The 22,759-nt window shown below is 43.9% G+C and overlaps 1 protein-coding gene across 9 annotated transcripts in view; it reads right to left on the reverse strand.

The window, feature by feature from the left end:
• The window catches only part of PTPRT (protein tyrosine phosphatase receptor type T), a 434,461-nt gene that overhangs the window by 210,668 nt on the left and 201,034 nt on the right, over window positions 1-22,759 (reverse strand). For all 9 annotated transcript variants that reach the window (XM_042050484.1, XM_042050521.1, XM_042050503.1 and 6 more), the window contains exon 7: window positions 10,868-11,161. In XM_042050484.1, the coding sequence (XP_041906418.1) occupies window positions 10,868-11,161 (294 nt within the window). The remainder of the gene's footprint in view (window positions 1-10,867; window positions 11,162-22,759) is intronic.

Here is a 22,759-nt window from a genome sequence, read left to right on the forward strand (position 1 = left end):
ACAACTCAGACGACATTTGGGCAATCTTAGAGCAGCAGCTACTTTGTCTGAGCTGCCATAAGACAGTTTTAATTCCATATAAAATAAAAAACCATCACAGTTCTAGACCTCCTTTCAGGCACAGTTTCTTTAGTGAAATGGGATTCTTTCTGTCCAGGAAAAAGAATCATGTGGATCTTTTCCCAGAGGAATGTGTTGTGAATGTAAACATAAACACTGTAGCAAAGGGACCTATAGAACAGCAGGTGGAAAGATTTATTCCTGTAATAGGTTAAAAAATAATCCATCTGAAGGGGATAAAACCAACTGTGAAGAACTTTTTTTATACAAATACAGTAGTTCACACATAGCATTGCCTTTGAAGCAGTATTCCTTGTCTTAAATTCAGCATCCCACTCCTCTGCCTCAGTCCCTCCCCTGTTAAAACAGCCAACTTCATGTCAACAGTTTATCATCTTATTAAAAATGTTATTAAATAAAGTTATCACTTGAAGGCTTTATCTTCCAAGTGGCGGAGTTCCTTGATATATAATCTAATCCTCCAGGCTCACCAAAAAATTTCGTCAAACTTCATTAATGGACAAATCAATTTCTGCTGGTTTGGATCTATTTGTAAGACCTGCTTCCCTCCTGGTTTGTTTTTATGTTTTTTTTTTCTTTCTTCTCTAGTGAATGCTAGAAAACATCTCCACGTGCCACAGGGAGGAAATGACGGCGTTCAGGCTTTCACATTTTGTTATCTTGTGAGTTGTGGTCGCGCTTTAAATCCCCTTCTGATGGTCTCTGCACCAAGATTTGAGTTTAATAATTTGAAGGATTATTGGCAGCTGAAATGAGGATTTGTGGATCCTGAGCAAAATGCATTGTAATAACAACTGTCAGGCTGATTTGAATGCTCAGGCCTCTAAGTCTCCCCAGCAATATTGGAGTACTTTGATGCAGTCACAGCTATGGTCTGTACTTCAGTAGTATTTCTGAAGTCATAAAAAATTCCACTGCTTCACAGTTTCAAGAAAACCAGCCAAATTTAAAAAAAAGCCAAAGAAAAAAAGCCCAAAGCTTTTAAGCTTTTAGCTTACAAAACTAAAAAAACCAAAAGAAATTAAAAGGAGTTGAAAGCATTTCCTTTTCCTCACTGAGCTCAGTTGAATAACAAATAATTAAAAGGGTGGCTAGCTGTCTAAACCCCAATCCAGTCCTGGGGCCATGGCAGTCAGCTGGATCACAAATCCAGGGCCTGGGGAGATCAGGGGTCTTTGCTTCTCCACCTGTGCAATGGTAAGTGCAAAGGGATCCCAGAACTCCCCAAAGGGCAACAAGAGCCCTGCTCTGGGTTTGTCATGTTCAGGTACTGCCTTTAACAGGTGGCAGAAATGCCCACGGACAGAACAGCTGGCTAAAAATGACTTTTTAAAGTCCATTTTTAAGCTCAAACAATATGAAAATGCCACGTGCTTGTGCAGCCAGCCAGCCACCCCACTGCAAACCAGGTTCTGCACTCTCATGCTCCATCTGCTGGTTCTGCAACACGATTTAAGATACCAACGTGCCTTTTTGTTTGTCCCCCAGCTGTGCAAAACCCCTGCTCATCTGGCTGAGTTGCCAAGTGTTAAAGAAGAAGTCATGTTCATCTCAACATTTCAGAGTCCACTGGGGAAAAATAAAAGGGTAAAATATTTATGACAGAATGTAAACAAGCTAAACATGTAAGGAAGAAAACTGTTCCTAAATGTCTTGCAAATGCCTTAGGGTTAAAAGCCTTAGCATGGTAAAAATGTAGTGCTCTCTTGTAGTGCTCTCTTCCATTTTGCTTCTGCCTGGCTTTTGTGCTCTATGTTAAAGCATCCATGAAAGCCAATTAATGTGCATTTTATTCTTTGAAACGTTTAAAATTGGCCACTTTCAGCGTATAAACTCTCAGCATCACTTATTATTTGAGTGCTTTTCAATGCAGACTTGTGTGTGTTAACAACACGTTTGAAAACGAAAGTCATTTATGTTTCAGCTGCCTTTGGAAAAGCAACAAGAGAAACACAAGCAGGAAGCAACGTTTGTCCCAGGACAAAGATGAGATCATGACTATGCAAATCCTTAATGGATGCTTTGCAAGGCTGGCTCTGTCATTGATTCCCGGGATGAGCTATGGCACAGAGGAGGCAAAGCCACCTCCCTCTGGTCCTCCTCACTCCCGATTCAATGGGTAACACATGCACTGCAGGAACACGCACACAGCATCCTCCTTCCCCAGTTTCCTCCCACTAAACTGGGCTTTTCACACTCGGATAAAGCCACAGCTGGAAACGATCATCTCAGCGCACCCTCGGAAAACCAACAGAAGCAGTAATAACATGGTAATAAGGGACGAGATTTTATGAAAGATGCCTCGTAACTGAAGACTAAAAGACACCATGCAATTTAAATAAAATTGCTTTTAGCAGGGGACTGAGTGACAATGGAGGGAAAATGCCTGGCCTGTTTTTGCAAATGGTGGGGTAGATTTTCAGTGGGTGTAAAATGCTGACTCGGGCAAAGCAGTGCCAGGTTTGCACAAGCTAAGGATACAGCCCTGTGCAGTCACATTTTTAGGACCCCACTGGAGAAACCCTTAAACTGAGAATGCTGAAATGAAGCTTCACAAGCAAGTAGGGAAGAAGTTATTAACACATCAAATATCTGCTTATGTTGCTTCCCTCCCTGTACAATTCTGTTAAGTGAGCTGAAAAGAGGAAACACACAATTACCCGAAAGCACACAAGAAAACTCAAACAACATCGTGTTGTGCACAAAGCATCCAGTTCCCTGATTAACCCAGGCTGGCTTGGTAACACAGCAGCTGAGGCAATTTTGGGTTGGTTTCTCTGGGCGCCACTTGTGTCCAGGCTCCAGTCCCGAATATCTGGAATCATTCATGTGGGCCTGTCCTGTCAGCGACCTCGTACAGAGCCTCCATGTGTGCCCAGCATATTTCAAACAGAATCACAGCATCACTGAGGTCGGAAAAGACCTCCAAAGTTCATCAAGTCCAACCTGTGACCGATCCCCACCTTGTTACCCAGCCCAGAGCACTGAGTGCCACGGCCAGCTATTCCTTGAACACCTCTGGGGATGGGGACTCCACCACTCCTTGGTCAGCCACTTCCAATGTTTAACCATCCTTTCTGGGAAGAAATTCCTGCTGCTGTCCACCCTGCCCCTCCCCTGGCCCAGCCTGAGGCCGTTCCCTCTCCTCCTGTCCCTGTTCCCTGGGAGCAGAGCCCGACCCCCCCGGCTGCCCCCTCCTGTCAGGGACTTGTGCAGAGCCACAAGGTCCCCCCTGAGCCTCCTTTGCTCCAGGCTGAGCCCCTTTCCAGCTCCCTCAGCCACTCCTGGGGCTCCAGCCCCTTCCCAGCTCCATTCCCTTCTCTGGACATGCTCAAGCACCTCAAGCTGTAGAAATACATCCTTAAAAAACTGCAGCAAAAATCCAGCTGGTTTGTATTCCCTCCAAATTTGATTCAAACCCACTCTTCCCTTAGAAGAGCAGTGTGCACACAGCAGATGTTCAGCTGCCTCACATCTATAACACCACAAATTCAAGCAGTGCTCGAGGATTTTTCTGAGTCCAACAAAACAGAATGGGGCTTTGTTGGTTTTGTTTCAGGCTTTTTTGTTTTGTTTTCTCCTTTCTCCTTTTCTATTTTTGCCTCTCCAGATTAAGAATAGCTGTTTGGGATGAAGCCTGGACAGAACTCAGGAGACAAGAAACATCAAAAAGAACAGTGTCCTAAATTCAGCTGGTGTGAAAGCAAGAGCTGGGAAGGTTCACTTCTTTTAGGAGAAGTTGTGAAATCCCACCATTAGTGAGAACAGTTCTTGGCATAAGAGCCTTATGCCTTTATGGAAGCTGTCATCTTCCTGACCAGCCTGCCCACTCCAAAAATAATGCTAAATTCAAACCACATTCTGGAAAAGTATTAAATTAAACAGCAACTGCACCAGGCAGAAAGAGTGTGATGTGGAAATTAATAATTAGACTTCCTCCTAAACAATAAAAATAAAAATAATTTAAAAAAAAAACCATTTCTGGATAACAAACTGCCTTTGCAGATAAAAAAGTAAATCCCTAGAATTTAAATCCATCATGAACAAAATCCCTCTGGAAAAAAAAAATCCAGACCAAAGCATTATTATGGCTGGCTTTATATTCAGAACTGTATTTACGCAGACTAAGATAAGGGCAATCAATCCCCAGGCCTCAGGACAAAAAGCTGATCTTCTGCAAGGATCAGGATAAAGAAAATTCCTCACCATATGTCCTGTGGTTAAAGGCAATAGGGGACGTGCTTTGTGAGACTCGGCAATGTTCAGGGATTGCTCAGTGCTGGAAACAAAGATCAGATTTATGGCACACTGATGTGCTCCAGCAGTAAATCCCAGCCTCGCCTCTGCACGTTGCTGCTTTCCCACACATGGAATTTAGTGCCTGAACTTTGGATGGATCGCAGCCTCACACCAGACCAAGGATCCTGTCAGCTCCAACAGTTTGGTTTTTCAGGAGTCCTGTGTTCCCTCAGTCACTCAAAATGCACCAAAACACTCTGCTCCCCCTTACCATTTAATCTCCTCCCAGATTCTTTCTGTCCCATACAGGTTGTCCCTGTTGTTATGTCTCAGATTACAGAGCTGCTTCTTCTTCCAATTCTTTTCCAGTAAATAATTCACAGATCCAATCTATCCTCTATTCTCTGAAAGGTGTCTTTCCAGGGCAACCACATTTCTACAGCCAACACATACATAACTTGATCCTGATGGTTCCTCAGAGGGACACCTTTTGCCTGGGTGAAACCAGCTGTGACTTGAAGAGAAACCAGAAAGACATTTGTCATCAAGAAATACATCACCTTTTCTTTTTTTCCCATGTTTTTCACTTGTTAATTAAAGGGTAGCTGTTGTCTTTCTACTCTGACAAAGAATAAGTGAGGACAGGGAAGGAATAAAGAAGAAACCAAGATCTATTTATCTATTTAATCAATTTTGCAGGGAAAAGTCATCATCTTGCATGCAAAGGGACTTAATCCGTTAGGATGAAGCCTCTGTCTTTCAGCAACGCTACCAGGCTGTTTCCAAGCACAAACTGGGGATCAAGGATCAAAATGAAGGAATATTGTATTTCTGTAATTCTAATCCCTCTGGCTCACATGCCAAAGGCTATTTGAGGTGGAATGAAAACAGAGCTTCAATCATCAAGGTAAGAAATGTTCCTGGAATGAGTACCAGTCTCACAGGCTTTGGGGGATCCACAGACCCAAACTCAGACCCGAGGATGAGCCATTCCCAAGGCTGCCAGAGCTCCAGGAGCGTTTGGACAGCGCTGCCAGGGATGCCCAGGCTGGGGTTGTTGGGGTGTCTGTGCAGGGCCAGCAGCTGGGCTGGGTGATCCCTGTGGGTCCTTTCCAGCTCAGGATATTCTAGAATTCTATGGTAAAGTTTTCCTTCACTTGCTAAAAAAGCCTCTATTTCCCCCACCATCTCCATTTAAAGTTACAGGAGACTGGAGCCAAGAGTTAAAATTTAACGTTAATAGGGGAAATTAATGCATCTTTCAGCACAAGGCTTAGAGTGGCTCCAAGTCAAATTAGTCTGTGAATCAGTGGTTTCAATAATACCAAAAACTCACTTGTACAGAATACTCTTTCAAATCGCTTGATATGCCTTTTGTGCAGTGCTTTGAATCATATATCTGAGTTTTAATTTGTTTTTTTTATTATAAGCTTGAGAAAAAAAAAAGAAGGCAGTAGGGTGGCAACCTTGAATCTTATTTTTCAGCATCAACGTGTGAAAGTTTCCTATTTAATGGGAGATATCACCTTAATATTAAGCCAGAAAGAAGTGGTTTTGAACTCATACTCAGCGCACATACTTGTGGTTGTTCAGTTCATACATTTCGTAACAGTGTGCAAATACCTCCTTTTCTAACACCTGTAATAGAGCAGAAGACAGAAATATTTCTATGAATTTGGAACTCTTCTCTTAAACCAACACAAAATGCCAAAAGCCGCTTACTACTGGTAAACTTCACTAGATTTCGTGGCAACAAAGTACCTGTTAACAACCAGAGGAAAAGGTTTTCCAGCCACTTGGTAACATCATATCGAACTCAGAATGTTCAGATCATTTGCATTTGTATCAGCCACTTTATCCAGGCTATTTTTAAAAGGAGTATTGAATTCAGCCCCATCATTCAAGACTAACTTTTATTTCCCTAGGCCTACACCAAAAATTGAGTATTGATCTTGACAACTGCTCCTTTTTGCAGGAGCTAAATCACCCTATGCTGATTAAGGCAGTCTCCAGCAGCTCATCCAAAGGGAAAGGCAGCGTGTGAGCCCTGGGAATTTTTCATATGAGGACAAACTTCCTATCACCACAAGCCTGTTCCTTGAGGAATCATTGCCATGTGTTTTCTGGGGGAGATGATGGGGTTTCTCAGGACTTCTTCTCCCCTCCCATTCCTCACCAAACAATTCTCCTGCTTCCAAGCCACAAGGTCATTAAACCATCCCCATTTTACAAGTCACCTGTTGTCATCACCCAAAAAGGCAGAGAATTATAAAGTCATCGAGGCTGGAAAAGCCCTCTGAGATCAGGGTCCAACCATTAACCCAACACCGCCTTGTTCACCACTAAACCACATCCACACACCTTGTGAACACTTCCAGGGGATGGATGGCTGCCCCAGCCATATTCCAATGCTTGACACCTCTTTCAGTAAGGATTTTTTTTCCTAATACCCAATTTAAATCTCCCCTAACACAGCTTGAGGCCCTTTCCTCTCCTTCTGCTGCCTGCTCCCTGGGAGCAGAGCCTGATCCCCACCTGGCCACAATGTCTTTTCAGGGAGATTTAGAGAGGGATAAGGTGCCCCTGGGGCTCCTTTGCTTTAGTCTCAACAGCTAATAAAGATCAGCCAATGTTCTAATGAAGCTAATGGGACCTAATGTTCAAGGCAGCTTTTCCGGGCAGTATTTTAATCAGGAATAAGTACTGATCACAAAGAATATCTTTCCTCTGTCCCTTTATTAATATTCATTTAAATACTACTCTTTGGCCTTGTTTTTCATGTGAGTTGGCCCCACTAGAAGGCAAGCAGTTTTCAGATGAGATTTCCTGCATGATGATGACCTCAAATGCAAACTTTTCCCTTTTTTCCACCCACCAGGGCTAAAAACAACTTTTCCCCTACTCTGCCTTCTGTGGAAACTGAAGAAAGAAAAAAAAAAAACAAACAACAACGACAAAAAAAAAAGCAGGGGAATAGTCAATAAGCAAAAAGAAAATAAGCCTCAAGCCTCCCAAAGCAACACTCTTGCGAACAAAGGCCATGGAACAAGGATTTTAAAGAGCTCTGTTTATCTATAGAGGATGGCTAAAATGCCCCACACTTAGAAAACCAGTGCTGAATACTAGGCACTATTGGGAACTGTGTTCAAACACTCTATTCTAATCCTGCTATCTCCTCAACCTATTATTTTGGGGAAAAAAACTAATATTTCCTATCTATCTTTCCTTTAACCTACCTTCAACCACATGTCTGGTCTTAACCTTAAGCAGTCTCTCTCTTTTCCCCATTCCCTGCTGAGCAACTCTTCCCTCTCACTGACACTTTACTGGGTTATGCCTCAAGGTCATTTAATTTTTTCCTGTCCCAAGTAATGACCCTTCACACTCCATGAGAAAAACAAACTCAAATCCAAAATTCAAAGCCCACAACAAACAAACAAAAAAATCATTTGTGCAGCGTTTGCCATATTTCTGGCAGTTGGCTTTTCCTTGAAGGAGGTAGGCTGGGATGTAATTTTCAGTATTATTTCTATAGATCAAATATTAATCAAGCCTTGTAATGCTGTCCTGTAGGACACCAAAAGTGGGGTAACAGATGCCTGGGTGCATACTGCTAATAGAAACTTAGGTATTGTCCAGTTTAATAAAACTTCTTTATGTTCATTTAGACCTTCCTTAATTATCTGATGGGTTTTAGCTAATCAAAACAAACTTTTCAAGTCCAAAACCTTTCAAACAACTTCCATTCAGTCTGATCAAAATCTGAAACTAAAGAATGATTTTGGTAAGAGTTGTCAGGATGCCTCAGCTCATCCAGGACCATCCTGGCCATGCTTTTGCTCTGATAGTCAAGAAACACACAGCAGACAAGGGCAACTTTGTAAATGAGCTTCTGTTACTTGAAGTGGAAGAGCAGCATGATCCTTCCCAAATCTTTTCATTTTTATCTCTAAATAAGAATCTCATTACAATCTGTTCTTAAACTGAAAGCTATGCCAGCAGTTACTCAGCCTCTCCAGAACAAAAAATATACAGTCTCTATGTGAAAAGAGCCTTGAAGAGCATTCAGTACAAGGGATATTGACTTCCCTCTCTTAGGAGGTTGCAGCCACCTTCTGCTTATCGTTACACTAATTTCTAGCAATTTAAATAAGTAAATACTCCTCCAGCACAGGTGATATTGTCTACTCTTACTCCTGCAGTCCATTTTGTTACCTTTATTTGTGGGCTTAATAAACACAGCACAACTCTGAACAGCGCAGTAAAACTGGGCAGCTCCAATCACCTACTGATTGCATACAAATGTGTAGGAGTTTGGTACTTCTTTCTTGCTCAGAAAAGGTAAAGACAAATAATAAAACAACAACAACAACAAAAAAATCACGTGAAAAAAGCAGTATCGCTCATCCCTCAACTATTTTAAAACCCCTCAATTTTCCCTGATGTCATTCTTTAGGTACTCTTAGGAAAATCAAGGCAGCAGAGCTGTTTTCTCAGCTCAGCACATTTTTGAAAATCTTCACCGTGAAAGTTTTGTGTAATTACCCTCAAAATGGTGTTCTGAAGGAGTTCCACGACGTATGGAAATTGGGATAATGAGTTGCATTTTCTTTTCTCTCATTTCAGTTGGCATTTGGTGAAATTGTACATCTTTATCTATTAAGTCTCTCCCTTCCTCCTGGTCCTCACTTAGATCAAGACCATTACAATTTCTCCCAGCCAGTGCCATAAACAAAACACAAATGCCATCGCCATCAATCTCAACAAGGCCTGTATGACAGCTAACATTAACAGAATGACCTTCTCCAGTTAGATTTTCATTAGCAAAACAGGATGGGAAACAGAAAGTGCCTCAGCTTTGCCAATTTGAACAGATTATCTACGTCATCCTTCTCAATGTCAGTCAATACCTGAGCTGGGCAGGAAACTCAGCAATTTGGGGCATAGGACAAGACAATATTATGCACAAAGTGAGCATTTTTTTTTACTTTAACCCTTGAATTAAACCAGCATTCTGTACAGGTAAGGCAGAGAAGTTTGCAAGTTTGGCTGCTGCAGAGAGTGTGACTGCCAAGTGACAACACATCCACTCCAGACCAAATGTGAGCACGTCACGTTTCCATTTGCAAATGCACAGTCCCAGGCCAGGCCTGCAGTGACTTCTGATGATGCCAGAGAATTTGACCACATTAGGGAAGCAGAAGAAAGCCAGAAGGTGAGTAGCAGAACATGTGCCAACTTCCCAAACAGGCCAGGACATCATCCACGTCACTTCCATGCCTTCCACACAGATGCAGCAAAGCCTCTGTCTGTGTCCTACCCAAGGACAGGTGCTGAACAAAGCAAACAGGGCCTCGTGCTCAGATTTATTTATTTTTAACCAAATCTTCTCAAAGGGGCACTAAATGTTCACTAATTTACAACCTGCATAATAAAGGATGTGCCACCCACAACACAGTCAGCCTGCCAGGGTTCCACTCATGGTAGAGAAAGAGGATGTTGCTGGAAATGTTCCTGCTATGAAGTGGATGAGGAACACCAATACTGCACTGCTTAGTCCCATCCCAGGATTATGTTGGCTGTTCTGGATGCCTTCTTCCAACTTCAGATTTGCTATTTGATCAGAAAGAGTAACAGGAAGCAGAATGTTCTTGTAAGTTTTTCACTACCTAAATCCACATGTTGCAAGCCACTAATTTGTGGGGAGGGAAAGAAGGCTGTGTCAAAAGGAGAGCAGCCTTTTAGTGCCTGTTCTTTGTTCATACCACAGTGAGGACCTTGCAAAAATTACAAAAATGAGAGAGAATGAAGTTTTGTGGTGGAAAAAAAGCGTGAGGGAGAAAAGTGCTTTGCTCATCCCCTTGCCAGGCACAGGGCTTGATTTCCCTTAATGGCTAATGATTAATGTATGACAACAGGATGAATAGCCAATACATCTGAAAGATGAGCAACATCATCCGTCAGTTTTTCACAGTCCAATATGGCTTAGAAAGAAAGATCGACTACTTCTGTCCCTGGATCAAAATTGATCCATTCCAATATGAAAGAGAAAAAGAAGGTGCTGCACAGTGTTTGAACACAGTCCTTTGTCAGAAATGAGGAGGGGAATCTGTTCCATCAAATGGAACACAAAAATGTAATTTAAAAACTAAATGCTTCCAGCTTCCCCACGGGACACTCAAACTGATATCGGTGTCAATTCGTTAATAACCACTGCAGAACCACTATCCAAGAACAACATAAATTTTGTTATGCACTTAGAGGTGAAAATTTTATAACAGCTTGGGGTCTTAAGAACAATTTTCCTACTGGAGGACTGGTCATCTGTTTGCCTATTCCAACAGAAAGCAGCCTTGCGCTGCAGCAAAAGTTTGTCAGATAAACCACACGCATAAAAACAACAGTTCTTAAACACCTGCCTGTGGAACAACACAAAATACTCCAGGATGCATCAAACTTCACAATGCCAGTTCAGATCCCTGACGAAGCACTGCACCAAGGACGCGTGGCAGAGCATTTGTCAGAGGGAGAGCAGCAGAACCCTTACCTGCACACTTGGTCCTGGTGGTGAGGGGGGGTCCGGGGGGCCCCGTGCCCCCTTCCCCGGGGCGCGTGAGCAGCACTCGGATCTCGTACTCCACGTCGGGGTCCAAGTGCCACAGTTTGTAGTTGGGAGAGTCCACAATGTGCGTCTCTGCCCAGTTGCCCGTGGTGGTGCGGTACTCCACCTCCTTCAGGATGATGGGCCCATCCCCGATGATGGAGTTGGCGTTGGGTTTGATCCACAGGTACGTGGCCCCCACAGCCAGCAGCTCTGGAGGGGCGATCGGGGTGGGCGGCTCTGGAGGCAAAAACACATCACAAGGAGTCAGAAAATCCAAATTCCCATCACGTATCTGTGCAGTCAGGCTGTCCCAAAGCCTTTTGTAACACAGGCACAATTTCCCCTCTTGTTTACCAAATCTTTTATAAGCATTTAATCTGCTACTGGAAAGAATTGGGCTTGGGTTTTTTGTGCTTAAATTTCAGCCCCCTTGCGCTGGGGGTAGCATTACCAAGTCACAAACACTTGTGAAAATACAGGAGCCACAAAGCAGCTTCTGTCTTAAATGGAACACAGAAGTGTCTTTTAGATCATTATGAGGTTTATACTTTCTCTCTCTTGTAAGCATATGAGCAACAGCACTCAGCAGAACCTTGGAGGGTGAGGGAGGGAGAAAGAAATCTTAAATAAAGACAACTGAGTGGCCTTAGCATAAACCATCAATAAAAGGGCTCCAGCACAGCCCTTCCTCTGCCCCGTGACCTGACACAGCAGAATACCCCAATCACTGATTGTGGTGCCATGGTTCTGCCAAGTTTTAATGCTTAACGTGACAAAATTAGCAACGAGTGGAAAACTCAGATCACTTGTTCATTTTCTGATCTTATCTCCCCAAAAATAGAGATAAAAACCAGGATATATTTTCTAATCAAAGCACTAGCTGAGAAAATATTAGCAAATTTAAACACCAGTGATCATCCCGTGACCAGCAGCCCGGATGCTGCTGCAACAGGCTCTAAGTGGGGCTCTTGGTAGCTCAGAACTAAGAAAAACTCCAAGGCAACAGTGAATCAACACCTCCTATGGTGTTTGATTGCAAAGTTTGCTTTGCTTCATAGGGAAACGTACTCAAGAAAGTCTGCATGAGACCTGAAGAGCACCTGGATGTTTGAGAAGCAGCACAAGGAGGCAGGAACCAGCTATTGAGCATCACCTCTGTGAGAAAACGCACAGCAAGCTGATAAAAGACATCTCAGCAGCTCCCTTTGATGGAAGCTACAGGGGAAAAAAAAAAAAAAAGAAAAGAAAAAACCAAAACCTACAGAGCTCTGGCTGCCTGCCTGATTTTTATTATTCTTCTTCCCCTTTCTATCAGTGTAAATAACACTTGCATACTGGAAACCACAGGAATAGCATACACCTTGTGCCTCTGAAAACCTGAGCTGAACACTGCAAGATTATGAGCAATTTCCTGAATCTCGTAGAGCTTTCCCTCTGCCACACTCTAATGCGGTTTGCCCTCAGCCCAGAGGACACAAACTCTATTCTCTTGTGAAAATCAGGCAACAAAAAAGAATATTGTTATCAACAGGGGCTTAAAACACTGGCACAGGGTGCCCAGAGCAGCTGTGGCTGCCCCTGGATCCCTGGCAGTGTCCAAGGCCAGGCTGGACGGGGCTTGGAGCAACCTGGGATGGTGGAAGGTGTCCCTGCACATGGCAGGGGGTGGGATGCGATGAGCTTTAAGGTCTCTTCCAACCCAAACTATCCCGTGATCTCCCTCTCAGAAAAAGAAACACATAAATGTTGCAACATAACAAATTTAGAGTTCAGTGGGAGTCATTCTAAACCCCTCTCTCCTATAGATAGTTCCTCAAAGAACCCAGAGGACTGGAAAAATCCAGGATCCACAGAAACGTGGAAGAAAGAACTTTGAGCACCACATCATAGGAGGAAGATGGGATTTTCCCCTCAGGACAATCCTTGCAGGTTAAGATCTGCTCAGTGAAGAGAAACAAATGCACAAAAACTGATCAACTGAAATTTTGCTTGATTTAATTTCCTTCAACTGTTCACAACAAACCATTCTATCTCCTTGAGACTGACTGCAGGAGTTGTGCATTGTACCTCTGGAGAAAAAACAATCTCAACTGTAATTGCAGCAGGTATCCAACTTGAACAATAATCAGTGATGCCAGATATGTTTGCTGTGGAATGTCTGTTTCTGCTTTAATTCTGCACCATTCCCATAACTCCTGGCAGAATCCTTTTCTGACATGAAATGCCAGGCTGATTATGTTTTGACTTACAAAGCTATTTCTTCAAGAAAATTGTTTTCAAGAAATGTGTGTGGATACATTTTCGTTAAAAATCAAATTATTATAAATCACCAGCAGTTTATTACTTGTTTCTTGGTGCAAGACAATTAAAAGATAGACTTGGTGATTTTTATTCCCAATGCAAGAACTACATCTTACAAGTCACATCGTAGCTGAACACAAGACAAATGAAATATTAAATTCCATTCTCCTGGGCTGCAGACTTCAATAGCAGCATGATCCAGGTTACTTTGGGATTTGATGGCAAGTTAGAAGAGATTTATGGGACTGAGCTTAATTAATAGAGCAGTTTATCCTGCTAAGCAGACTTGAAGATCTCATCTAGCGAGTTTAGAAACTACTGTTGCCAAACTGATTTAAATTACGGTGTCACCCAGCATGCCCATCTTCCCTACTTTTAATCCCAATCCAAATCACCCCCACCAGAAAAAAAAAAATGATGGTGGTTTCCCTTTTTCCTCCCATTTTCCCCTTTCTTTACACCATTTGAAAAACAGGTGCTTGCTGCAAAATATTGTAAAATTGGGAATTTAAGTTGTTGCTCCTATTTTCTGAATTTAAGGAACAGAGATAAGCAACTCTTCCAGTAGTTATTCGAGGATCAATCCCACCTCACTGAAAATAATGGATTCTTTCCTACTGGCACCAACTGGAGCAAAAGCTGTTTTTTAAATATCACTTTGTGTCAAATTACTGCAAGTGATCTAAACAAGTTACCCATTATTTAGCAAAACTGGCACATAAATGAGGAGCATTTTTTTGCTCTCTCTTACAAAAGCCGGTTACAGATGACCAGCCTGATGTTATGAGCTTGCTATTTTAATTAAAATCTCAATTTGACCTTAATTAAATAAACATGGTGACAGGTTGGCCTTGTACACATGTAATTGTGAACAACTATATTTTAAGCCCCATTGCATCCCAACACTATTTCCTATCACAAGCTTTGCCTGGACTGTTGCTCCCTTTCAGCCACTCTCCCACCTCCTCCAGGCAGAGAGGAGGAAGCCAAAGGCTCTCCAGCAATGAGCACATCTGGAACTGGATTGCTGCAGCTGGAATATCCAGCCTGAACTGCAGACTTGGGAAGGACACAGAAAAATGGGCTTATGGGTGCTCTCTTTTTTTTTTTTTAAAAAAAGACATATGTAGTACAGGCTCAAAAAAAAAAAACGGAGTTATTGACCACAGGTAGATTTCATTGACTCTAAAAGCAGGTCCAGTTGTGCAGACACAAAGGGAACTGGGGGTCTGCCTTTCCCCTCCTGTTAGAAAAGAAAATACAGCTCCTGTCTACAGCTCAGAAGGCTGAACACTGTTAGAGCTTGAAAATGATGTGAATTTTAGTAATGCAAAGAGCATGAGAAAACAAAATTAATGTGAAGGACCAGAATAGACCAAACAGAACCACAGAGTATCAAGTCCCACTCCCTGTTCCTTGCAGGACCACCTAAAACTCGATCATACCTAGTGACAGGACAAGGGGTGATGGCTTTAAACTGACAGAGGGTGAGGCACTGGATATTAGAAATTCTTCCCTGTGAAGGTGGGGAGGCCCTGGCACAGGGTGCCCAGAGAAACTGTGGCTGCCCCTGGATCCCTGGAAGTGTCCAAAGCCAGGCTGGACAGGGCTTGGAGCAGCCTGGGCTAGTGGAAGGTGTCCCAAGGCATGGGATGGGATGAGATGAGCTTTAAGGTCTCTTCCAAACCCAAACCTTTTTGGGATTCTACAAGGACAAAGAGCATCACCCAGACACCTCCTCAACTCTTACACTTAGTACCATTAACACTCTACTTTCCATCTATTGTGGAAAACAAAGGCATTTTACTTTTTGGCAAATATTTCTGAGTGTTTCTACTCTACTGCTGGAATAGTTCTCTATTTGGCCTTCTAAGCAAGGCAATTCTAAGCAATTTTTACATGATGGAAGAAGAATTGGCTCCGTGAATCCTTAAGATGCAACTGGGAAAACTGAAAAACTAGAGAAAAATCCTCAACAACTGTTACCACTTTCTCCTGTGAAATAATCCATAAAGAAAGATATTACAGAAAATGCAATCTTAAACCAGCTGGATACACCTCTTAAACTATGAATTTTATATGCTTTTTTTAATTTCTCCCTTATTCATAACAAAACCATCTGATAAACTGTACAGACAAGGTGACCATAAACTCTCATTTGCATGGGACGGGCTGTGGCTGGTTTTAGACAAAAAGAACCCCCAATGCCACAAAACTCTGGTGTATCACCAAGTGCAAAAGTTCTGGGTTTTGTTTCCTCACATGCATTCAACAGAGCACAGGTTCTAAAATAAGATCAGAAGAGACACTGTGGTTCTTATTCTTTGGGGACTGAAAAGGTGAAGATGGGACCTGCTACCCAAAGACCTTTCCCTGACAGGCAGGATCTGTGTTTTCCAACACAATCCTGCTCATGCCCCTACTAATGGGAATTATAAAAGCTTTTCTCATCATGTCCTAAATGAGCAGCTATGGACTGTGATTGCCAAACAGATGAGGATGGGACTGAAAGGCAAGGAAACCAAACTTTAAGATTCTCAAAACTCTTTTAAGCAGAAAACGCAGAACAAAAAGTAACTATATAGTTTTCTATGCAATATCCAGACTATCTGAGCAGCATCCAGGGGTACCTTTTCTAGTTTTGCACCACAGCATTGAGCCTTCAGGGCTCTGAATGCCAATATTTATACTGGCATTGCTTATTTTCACACTTCCTTTCACTGTCATAAATGCAGCAGATAAATTTTGCTGTCTAGTGATGGTCCAAATTTCCAGTTCCATTTATTACACGCAAGAAAAACGGCACCTGGATTTCACAACATTTAGCAGGAGAAGATTTCACTGCGCGGACACCGCACTAAGAGTTTCTGTCTAAGAGGGACATCCAGGTCTGTCTCTCAGTACTGTAACAGGCTGACAGCAGTGGCACGTGTTGCTATGAGAGTGTGCCAGCAGCAGCAAGAAATCATTCATTAATTCACCTGCCCAGGTAAACTGCACCAGCAAATGAGATGGTCTGTCTGAGCCCCAGGAATGTGCCCAGAAGCAATTCTGAAATCAACAATTCTGAATATTTAATTAAAGCCAAAACCCAGAGGAGTGAGAGAAGAGGAAGATTTAGGATTTCTCCAGCCTGTAGACCAAGGGGCAGTGGTTTCACAGGTTTATAAATTTCAGAGGTGCAAAGCATTTACTGTTTGGTTTTGCACCCCATTATGGACAGAGCATTCCCAGCAGACAAACATCACCCATACACCTCTTCTCCTCTGTGAGCATTCCTGTACTGTGGGATGGAGCCCTATTCTACAGATCATGTAACAAATTCCACATCACTGCTCTCTCTCTGATGCTTCTTCCCAACACAGAATTCACTAACACAGCAATGAGTGACTTTAGTACTCTGTGACATAAAATACTCATTTGCCACAGCACGTAATGTGCTTTTGTCTTTTTGCTTTTCCCTCGAGAGCTGGGGCTTCTGTCTGCAGGGAACTCGCCACACATTTCGTGTACAAAAAGCAAGGGAGAAAGCAAAAGTGAGCCAGAAAATGCGAAAGAATTGAACAAAGTGGACAAAGAATCAGCACAACAGCAGTGAAAATGGGATGAGCAGAACCCAGGGGACAGCAATCAGTAACACCAAAGAAAGCCAAGAGACCAAACATTTGGCAGGATGCTTGCCTTCTATCAACCCCCAGATTCGAAGACTACAGACTATTCCTGTAGCATCTCCCACCAGCACAGGTGTAGTACACAGATATGAAGGGAGAACTTGATCCAACAGCCTTATGAAAACAGAAAGCATTCTCTGTGTCTTTTCCCTCAAGAAGCAGAGCAAATGCCCCTTGGTGACTCAAATGTGTTCTAAACTAAGCAGCTGGGCTGTCACGGACTAAAGAGACACAGCCACGCTCACAGGGGTTACTGCAAAGCAGGAGAAAACGTCTTAACCCTTTCCTGAAAGCACTGCAGTCACCAGACAAGGCAGCTGGAACAAATCCTGGTTGAAGAGGGTTCATTTGTATCAGTGTCATCTTATCAAACAAACATTTACAGAGCCAGCCTGCGTGCACAAAGAGCTGGTACAGGCCCAGTGCCTCCTGCCAACCCTTCCAATGGTGTGAGAGGCTGAAGGAGAGGGGCACCAGATCCCAAGTGGGAATTACAGCAGCGTGCTAATTCATTAGCATTTCACACTATTTGTGTCTCAGAAGCTTAGTCTGAATCCCACCAGAGCCTCAGAGGATGCTTTCATTCTCTAATAAAGAGGAAAATAGCATTGGATTAGTTGAACAGTATCTCATTTCCCAGCGTAAATTAAGTGAATTAGATGGAAGAGCCTGTGCTCTAATTGTAAAGCTTATTACAACAACTCACATAGATTAGACCTGAATGCTTCTCTTTGAGTCATCATTTGTACTGTAACAGAGTTAAAAAGGTGGCTACAGACTCTCAGTATTGATGTGCAGGAATCTCCAGTTCTGCAGCAAACACATTCCCAAGCCTTGTGCCAGCAGGCCACCTTTCCAACATGGATGGGAGCGCTGCCCTCCACAGTGCTCAGGCAGGCTCTGTAGGTAATCTCCAGGAACAACAAGCTCCCCAGGGCTGGGATCATGGACAATTAACTCTCAGTTTTAAAGCGCCTGTAATTTTCTGACTTTGTCAGCTGCAAAATAGCTACAAACACACATCACGGAGAAGAGGAGTGGTGTGCTTGTGGGATGTCACTCTCTTTACAGGGATCTTTCATGGGCCACGAGGGGCCCAGCACAAGGACTTCTTGTCATCCATGAGTTGATTATAAGTAGCCTGACTCTCACTATGTAGCTGCTCCATGTTCCAGCCTGTACTAATTATCTCAGGTTCCCTTTATTGCCAATGGAGTGAAATGGGCTCACCTTAAGGCACATATCTAAGACAGGTAAAATTAACTGCTCCCTGATCCCCCCCCATCTTTTGACTGGTATTAAAATAGAAGTGAGATATATTTTACCTCCTTACTCTTTATTTTCTCAGCACACGGCCCTCTGTGTGAAACACAGAGAGGTACTGGATCAGTCTATTAAGGGGAAAGCCAAAAAATAATACTGAGCACCTCTAAGCCCTTTGAATTCTCTCTGAAAGCCCTCTCTCAGGGCAGCAGAACTCAGGTGCTGCAGTCACATGAAGATAAATGATGATGCCTTTCTCTGAAAAGGTGAGCACAACTCACTTTGCTTTTATATATGCAGCCAAAGCGTGCACTGGTGACAGTGATGCTGTTTGATTTAATAATTCAGTTCTCAAAGTGCCTGTCAGGGAAAGGATTTCATTCCCTTACTAAGACTGTTCAGAGACTGGAGCATCTTAGTCCCATCTGTTGAGATTGTGCCACACACAAAAAAATGGTTCAGCTTTCATTTGACCAAAATACCAGTAAAAATAAAAAGACCATGACTTACTCCACACAGCATCTAACTGCTCCATTTTGCTCCACAAGGAGCATGGCCAGCAGGCTTGAACCAAGACCTGTTCTGCAGACTGATCTTTGATATATTTTCCTTATATAACAATTAGCAATTCTTAATTTTTGCTACTTCCCTCATTTCCCTTGATGACAGGCCCATCAGCTAGGTGTAGACTGAGGTCTTATATTAATCTTGAAATGATCCATGAAGAAACACAAGTTAAGCTTTAACATAAGAACATATCTGAATACAGTCATTACAAAAGTATGAGAACTAAGCACCATCTCTCCCAACAAGGGAGATGGAAATACAGGAGCTTTCCAGAAACTCTGGTCAAAACTGATTCCTCCACGAGAAATTGCTGCACCTGCACCAACCATCATTCAAGCTGCAGGTTACTCCTGAACCTGTTCCTGAGTTCTCTCTCCCCCAGGTGACAAACCCCAGGGTTACTACAATCAATCTCTGCTGATTTCCAATCCACTCTGCTTCCTTCAACAGCCCCTTCTCCAACACTAAAGTCTGAGAAAACAGCCTGGGGGATGCTGCTCTTCCTCGTGGCTCCACAAAGTCTGCACAAGGATATGGAAAACTGCATCCACATCCTACCAAAACCAGGGGCCTCTCCAGCAGTCACTGCTCAGGGCCACCTTCAGCTCTCCCTCATGTTTCTAATTCCAGGGTCCATCTGAGCTCATCTATCACATGTTATTAAGTCTATTTCTGCTTTCTGCATGAACAAGCTGCTAATCTCCCACAGGGACTGAAAAATGTAAACTCAACAAGCACCAAAAAAGTAGAAAGGCTTTAATAAACATGTAAACTGAGAAACATGTAATTTCAGGTCAACTCAAGTTCAAGCAGCTTCAGCAGTTGCTATGCTACCAGCTGATGGTGGTGGGAAAGGACAGAGGCAAAAGGATTTTAAAGCTCTCTCTTGAGTGGCTGTTTAGCAACTTTTGCTTCCTGGCACATCTCTGTCTGCAGAGTGAAGGATCATTAGTCTCTAAGCTGCTGAAATGGCAAGTGACTGGAGGTATTAACCACCAGGAAGCAGCATGGAATGGTTTGTCTGGATTGATTAAGCAGCTTAATCCATAGCTACCTGCCAGGTTTGCAGGAAGAGCCTGAGGCAGGATGCTTCACTTCATCTGAGGCAAAGTGGGGTAGGAAAAATCCCATTGTCCTTTACATCCCTGTCCACCACCTGGAGATGTTCGGGACTGATGGAGAGCAGGAAGGAGAACTGAGGAAAGAGCCAGGCTGGAGTTAACCAGGAGAGAGTATCACGGCAGGGAGTCACAGACTCAACGATGTCCCCAGGCACTGACACTGATCCCTTCTCTCTCAGACACAACCAGTACCCAGTGCTGGGTCCACTCAGGGTGAGGACACTGCTGTGTGCACCACAGGGCACTTCCAGGCTCTGCTCACAGTTAATCCCCACAAAACCCTGGTGAAGCAACTGGGAATATATTGTTTTATAACTGGAAATAATGATTAATGGGCGGCTACAGGGCCAGAGACTGAATGCAGAACTTGTGTTCCAGCCTACAGACTTTATGACCTCCTACAAAGAAGCGTCTGCCAGGCTTGACATATAAATTTAGGGCTTTTTCAGTCCACAAAGAAAAATGTTCTCATTTAAGCATTTATTTTCCTCTGACAGATCTGTGAAAAGCATGGATCACATTTGACCATGAGGAGGCAAGTCAAATTTAACATAAAAAAGAGCTGATGCTGGAATAGTAGATAACAAATGTGCCAACGGGGATCTCAGGGAGACCCAACCCAAGGAACTTTCCAGCTTTTTCAGCTCTATATCCTGAAGCAGCATTTAAAAAACTATCCAGGCAACCAAGTCTCAGAGTGGGTAGTCACCTCTGTGCAGGTTTGCTTGATATTAAGCTGAGCAAGAACACAGTTCTGATCTCAGTACGGAACTTGGATGAAGCAGACATGACTAATTTCAAAAGGTACTTTGCCGAGTGCTCATTTTGGGCAGTCATTCCTCCTGCCTTAACTGACTGAAATTACAGACCTGGGCAGATTGTGGGAACATTAATAGCCCAAGGGAAGAGCAGGGTTTGCTGTTACGCTTCATTCAGATTTAAAAGTTTTCTCTCTTTACTCCTTTCTCTGGGGTAAGAACAGATCTGCACCCTGGGAAACCTGAAGAAAGTACTTGAATAACTGGATAGCAGGGATATTTAAATGTTCCTCATGCAGATTCCAAAACATTCCCAGTAATAACACCTAAACTGTCCGATGGTTTGCACCTAAAGTAGCACATTTCATCCCAGAAATTCAAGACAAAGGTTAATCATCCTTCCACTCTTGACAACAGAGTGTGAAAGAGAGCCAGGTTGTTGCAGTGGGGATACTGCAACACGCATATATCAAACCAGGAGTCCCGTGGAAAGGAAATATATATGGACAGACAGATTCTTGCTAGCTGTTTCAGAGATGTTTATTTCTCCAGCCGCATGGCCGGAGCTCTGCTGAGGAACTGTTCCAGTCACGGGACCAAGGGTCCTTCTGCCCGCGCAGGGAACACAAACCAACCAATGGGAACGAGGCTGAGCAGGGGCAGGGAAACCCCGTGTCTGTGCCCTCAGGGCCCCTCTCCCAGGGCTCCATGGCAGGGGAGGGACCCCAACACCTCATCCGTTTTATTTTAATAAAAGGAGAATGAAAACAACTGGATAAACATAACAAGAACCGTTTCAAGACAAAACAAGCCACCCTCCTGAGTCTTTAAATGTCCAATCAGATTCTCTGGAACATCTTAGGGCTGACAGAAGGGGGACAGAACTCTCTGAGCATGCTTTGTGGGGAAACTGAGGCAGGAGAGGGTTTAACTTCTTCCCTCCCCCTTTTCATCCCCCACTCGGCATTGGAAAGGGATTTTTGGGGAAACAATTGGCAAAAGCATGGTTTTGTGAGGGAAACCATGGATGAAAAAACGGATTGGGAATACACTGGGGGTAATAGGACATAGGGTAAAAGGGAAAGGTGGGATTAGGAAAGGGAAACTGTAGGGGGGGCTTACAATGGAGATATTGTCTAACATGACTACGATTTTTTGCATATATACTGCCTTTTACAGGAACACCATCAGGCCCAGTGACCTGCGATGCTTGTAACCCTTTTCTCCCTAGTACAATATTAAATTCCACCACCTCTCCATCTCCCAAGCTTGGGATGCATTTTCCAGGGTTATTCTTTTTAATAGCAGTTCTATGCACGAATATGTCTTGCTGGTTGTCACACCTTGTTATAAAACCATAATTTTGCTTAACATTATACCATTTTACTATCCCTAAGGTCTTAGTTACTATGATCTTTTTCCGAGTGGCTGCTGTTTTTTGTCTCGCTGCGTCTTTGCTCTCTCCTTCGGTCGCTCCCGTGTTGGAATTGTCGGGGCTGCTTGTGCCTGCGCGCTCTTCCCGGGGTCGCGTTCGGGGCTGCGAGGGCCGGGCCGCGCCGCTCAGTTCTCCGTGCGTCGCCTCCTCTGGTCGCAGCTTCGCTGCCAATGCCGGGCGCTGCATCCACGTCTCGGCCGGGCCCCCGGGCGACGATCCCCCCGCGCCCTGCTCCAGCGCGCGTCTCAGCTGGGCGCGGCTCCGTTCTACCGCCGCTGCCGCCAGCCGCCGCCCGCACGCCGCCCCTCTCGGTCGGGCATTCACGGGGCTCGCTCCACCACGCGCTGCGCAGGGCCGGGCAGACACCGCCGGGTCCCGCCGCTCCTCGCTCCGCCACCGACACTGCGGCTCGCGTGGCTCCGCCCGCGCGCGGGAACTGCCTCGCTGCTGCTCGGAGAGCGCTCGGTGCACGTGGCCTGGGCCGCACGGTCCCTGCGCCAGGCTTCCCTTTGCCAGGACACAGCTGACATTGCTCAACAGTCTCGGTAACTAAATAATATTCACGAAAATATTCTTCCATCGGCATATATTTTGACTCCAGTATTAACTGTGTCCAAACGGTTTTCCAAAAACCCTTGGTAAGAATTAAATCCCAAGAAACATAGAAAAAGTTCTTAAACAACCATCCCAGGAAGTGTTTCAGTTCTTTCTGAGCTTGA

Source organism: Corvus kubaryi, unplaced genomic scaffold, assembly GCF_017639235.1.
Source record: "Corvus kubaryi isolate FWS band 111438036 unplaced genomic scaffold, C.kubaryi_AGA036_p1.0 134, whole genome shotgun sequence".
In the NCBI taxonomy this organism is placed as follows: Eukaryota; Metazoa; Chordata; class Aves; order Passeriformes; family Corvidae; genus Corvus; species Corvus kubaryi.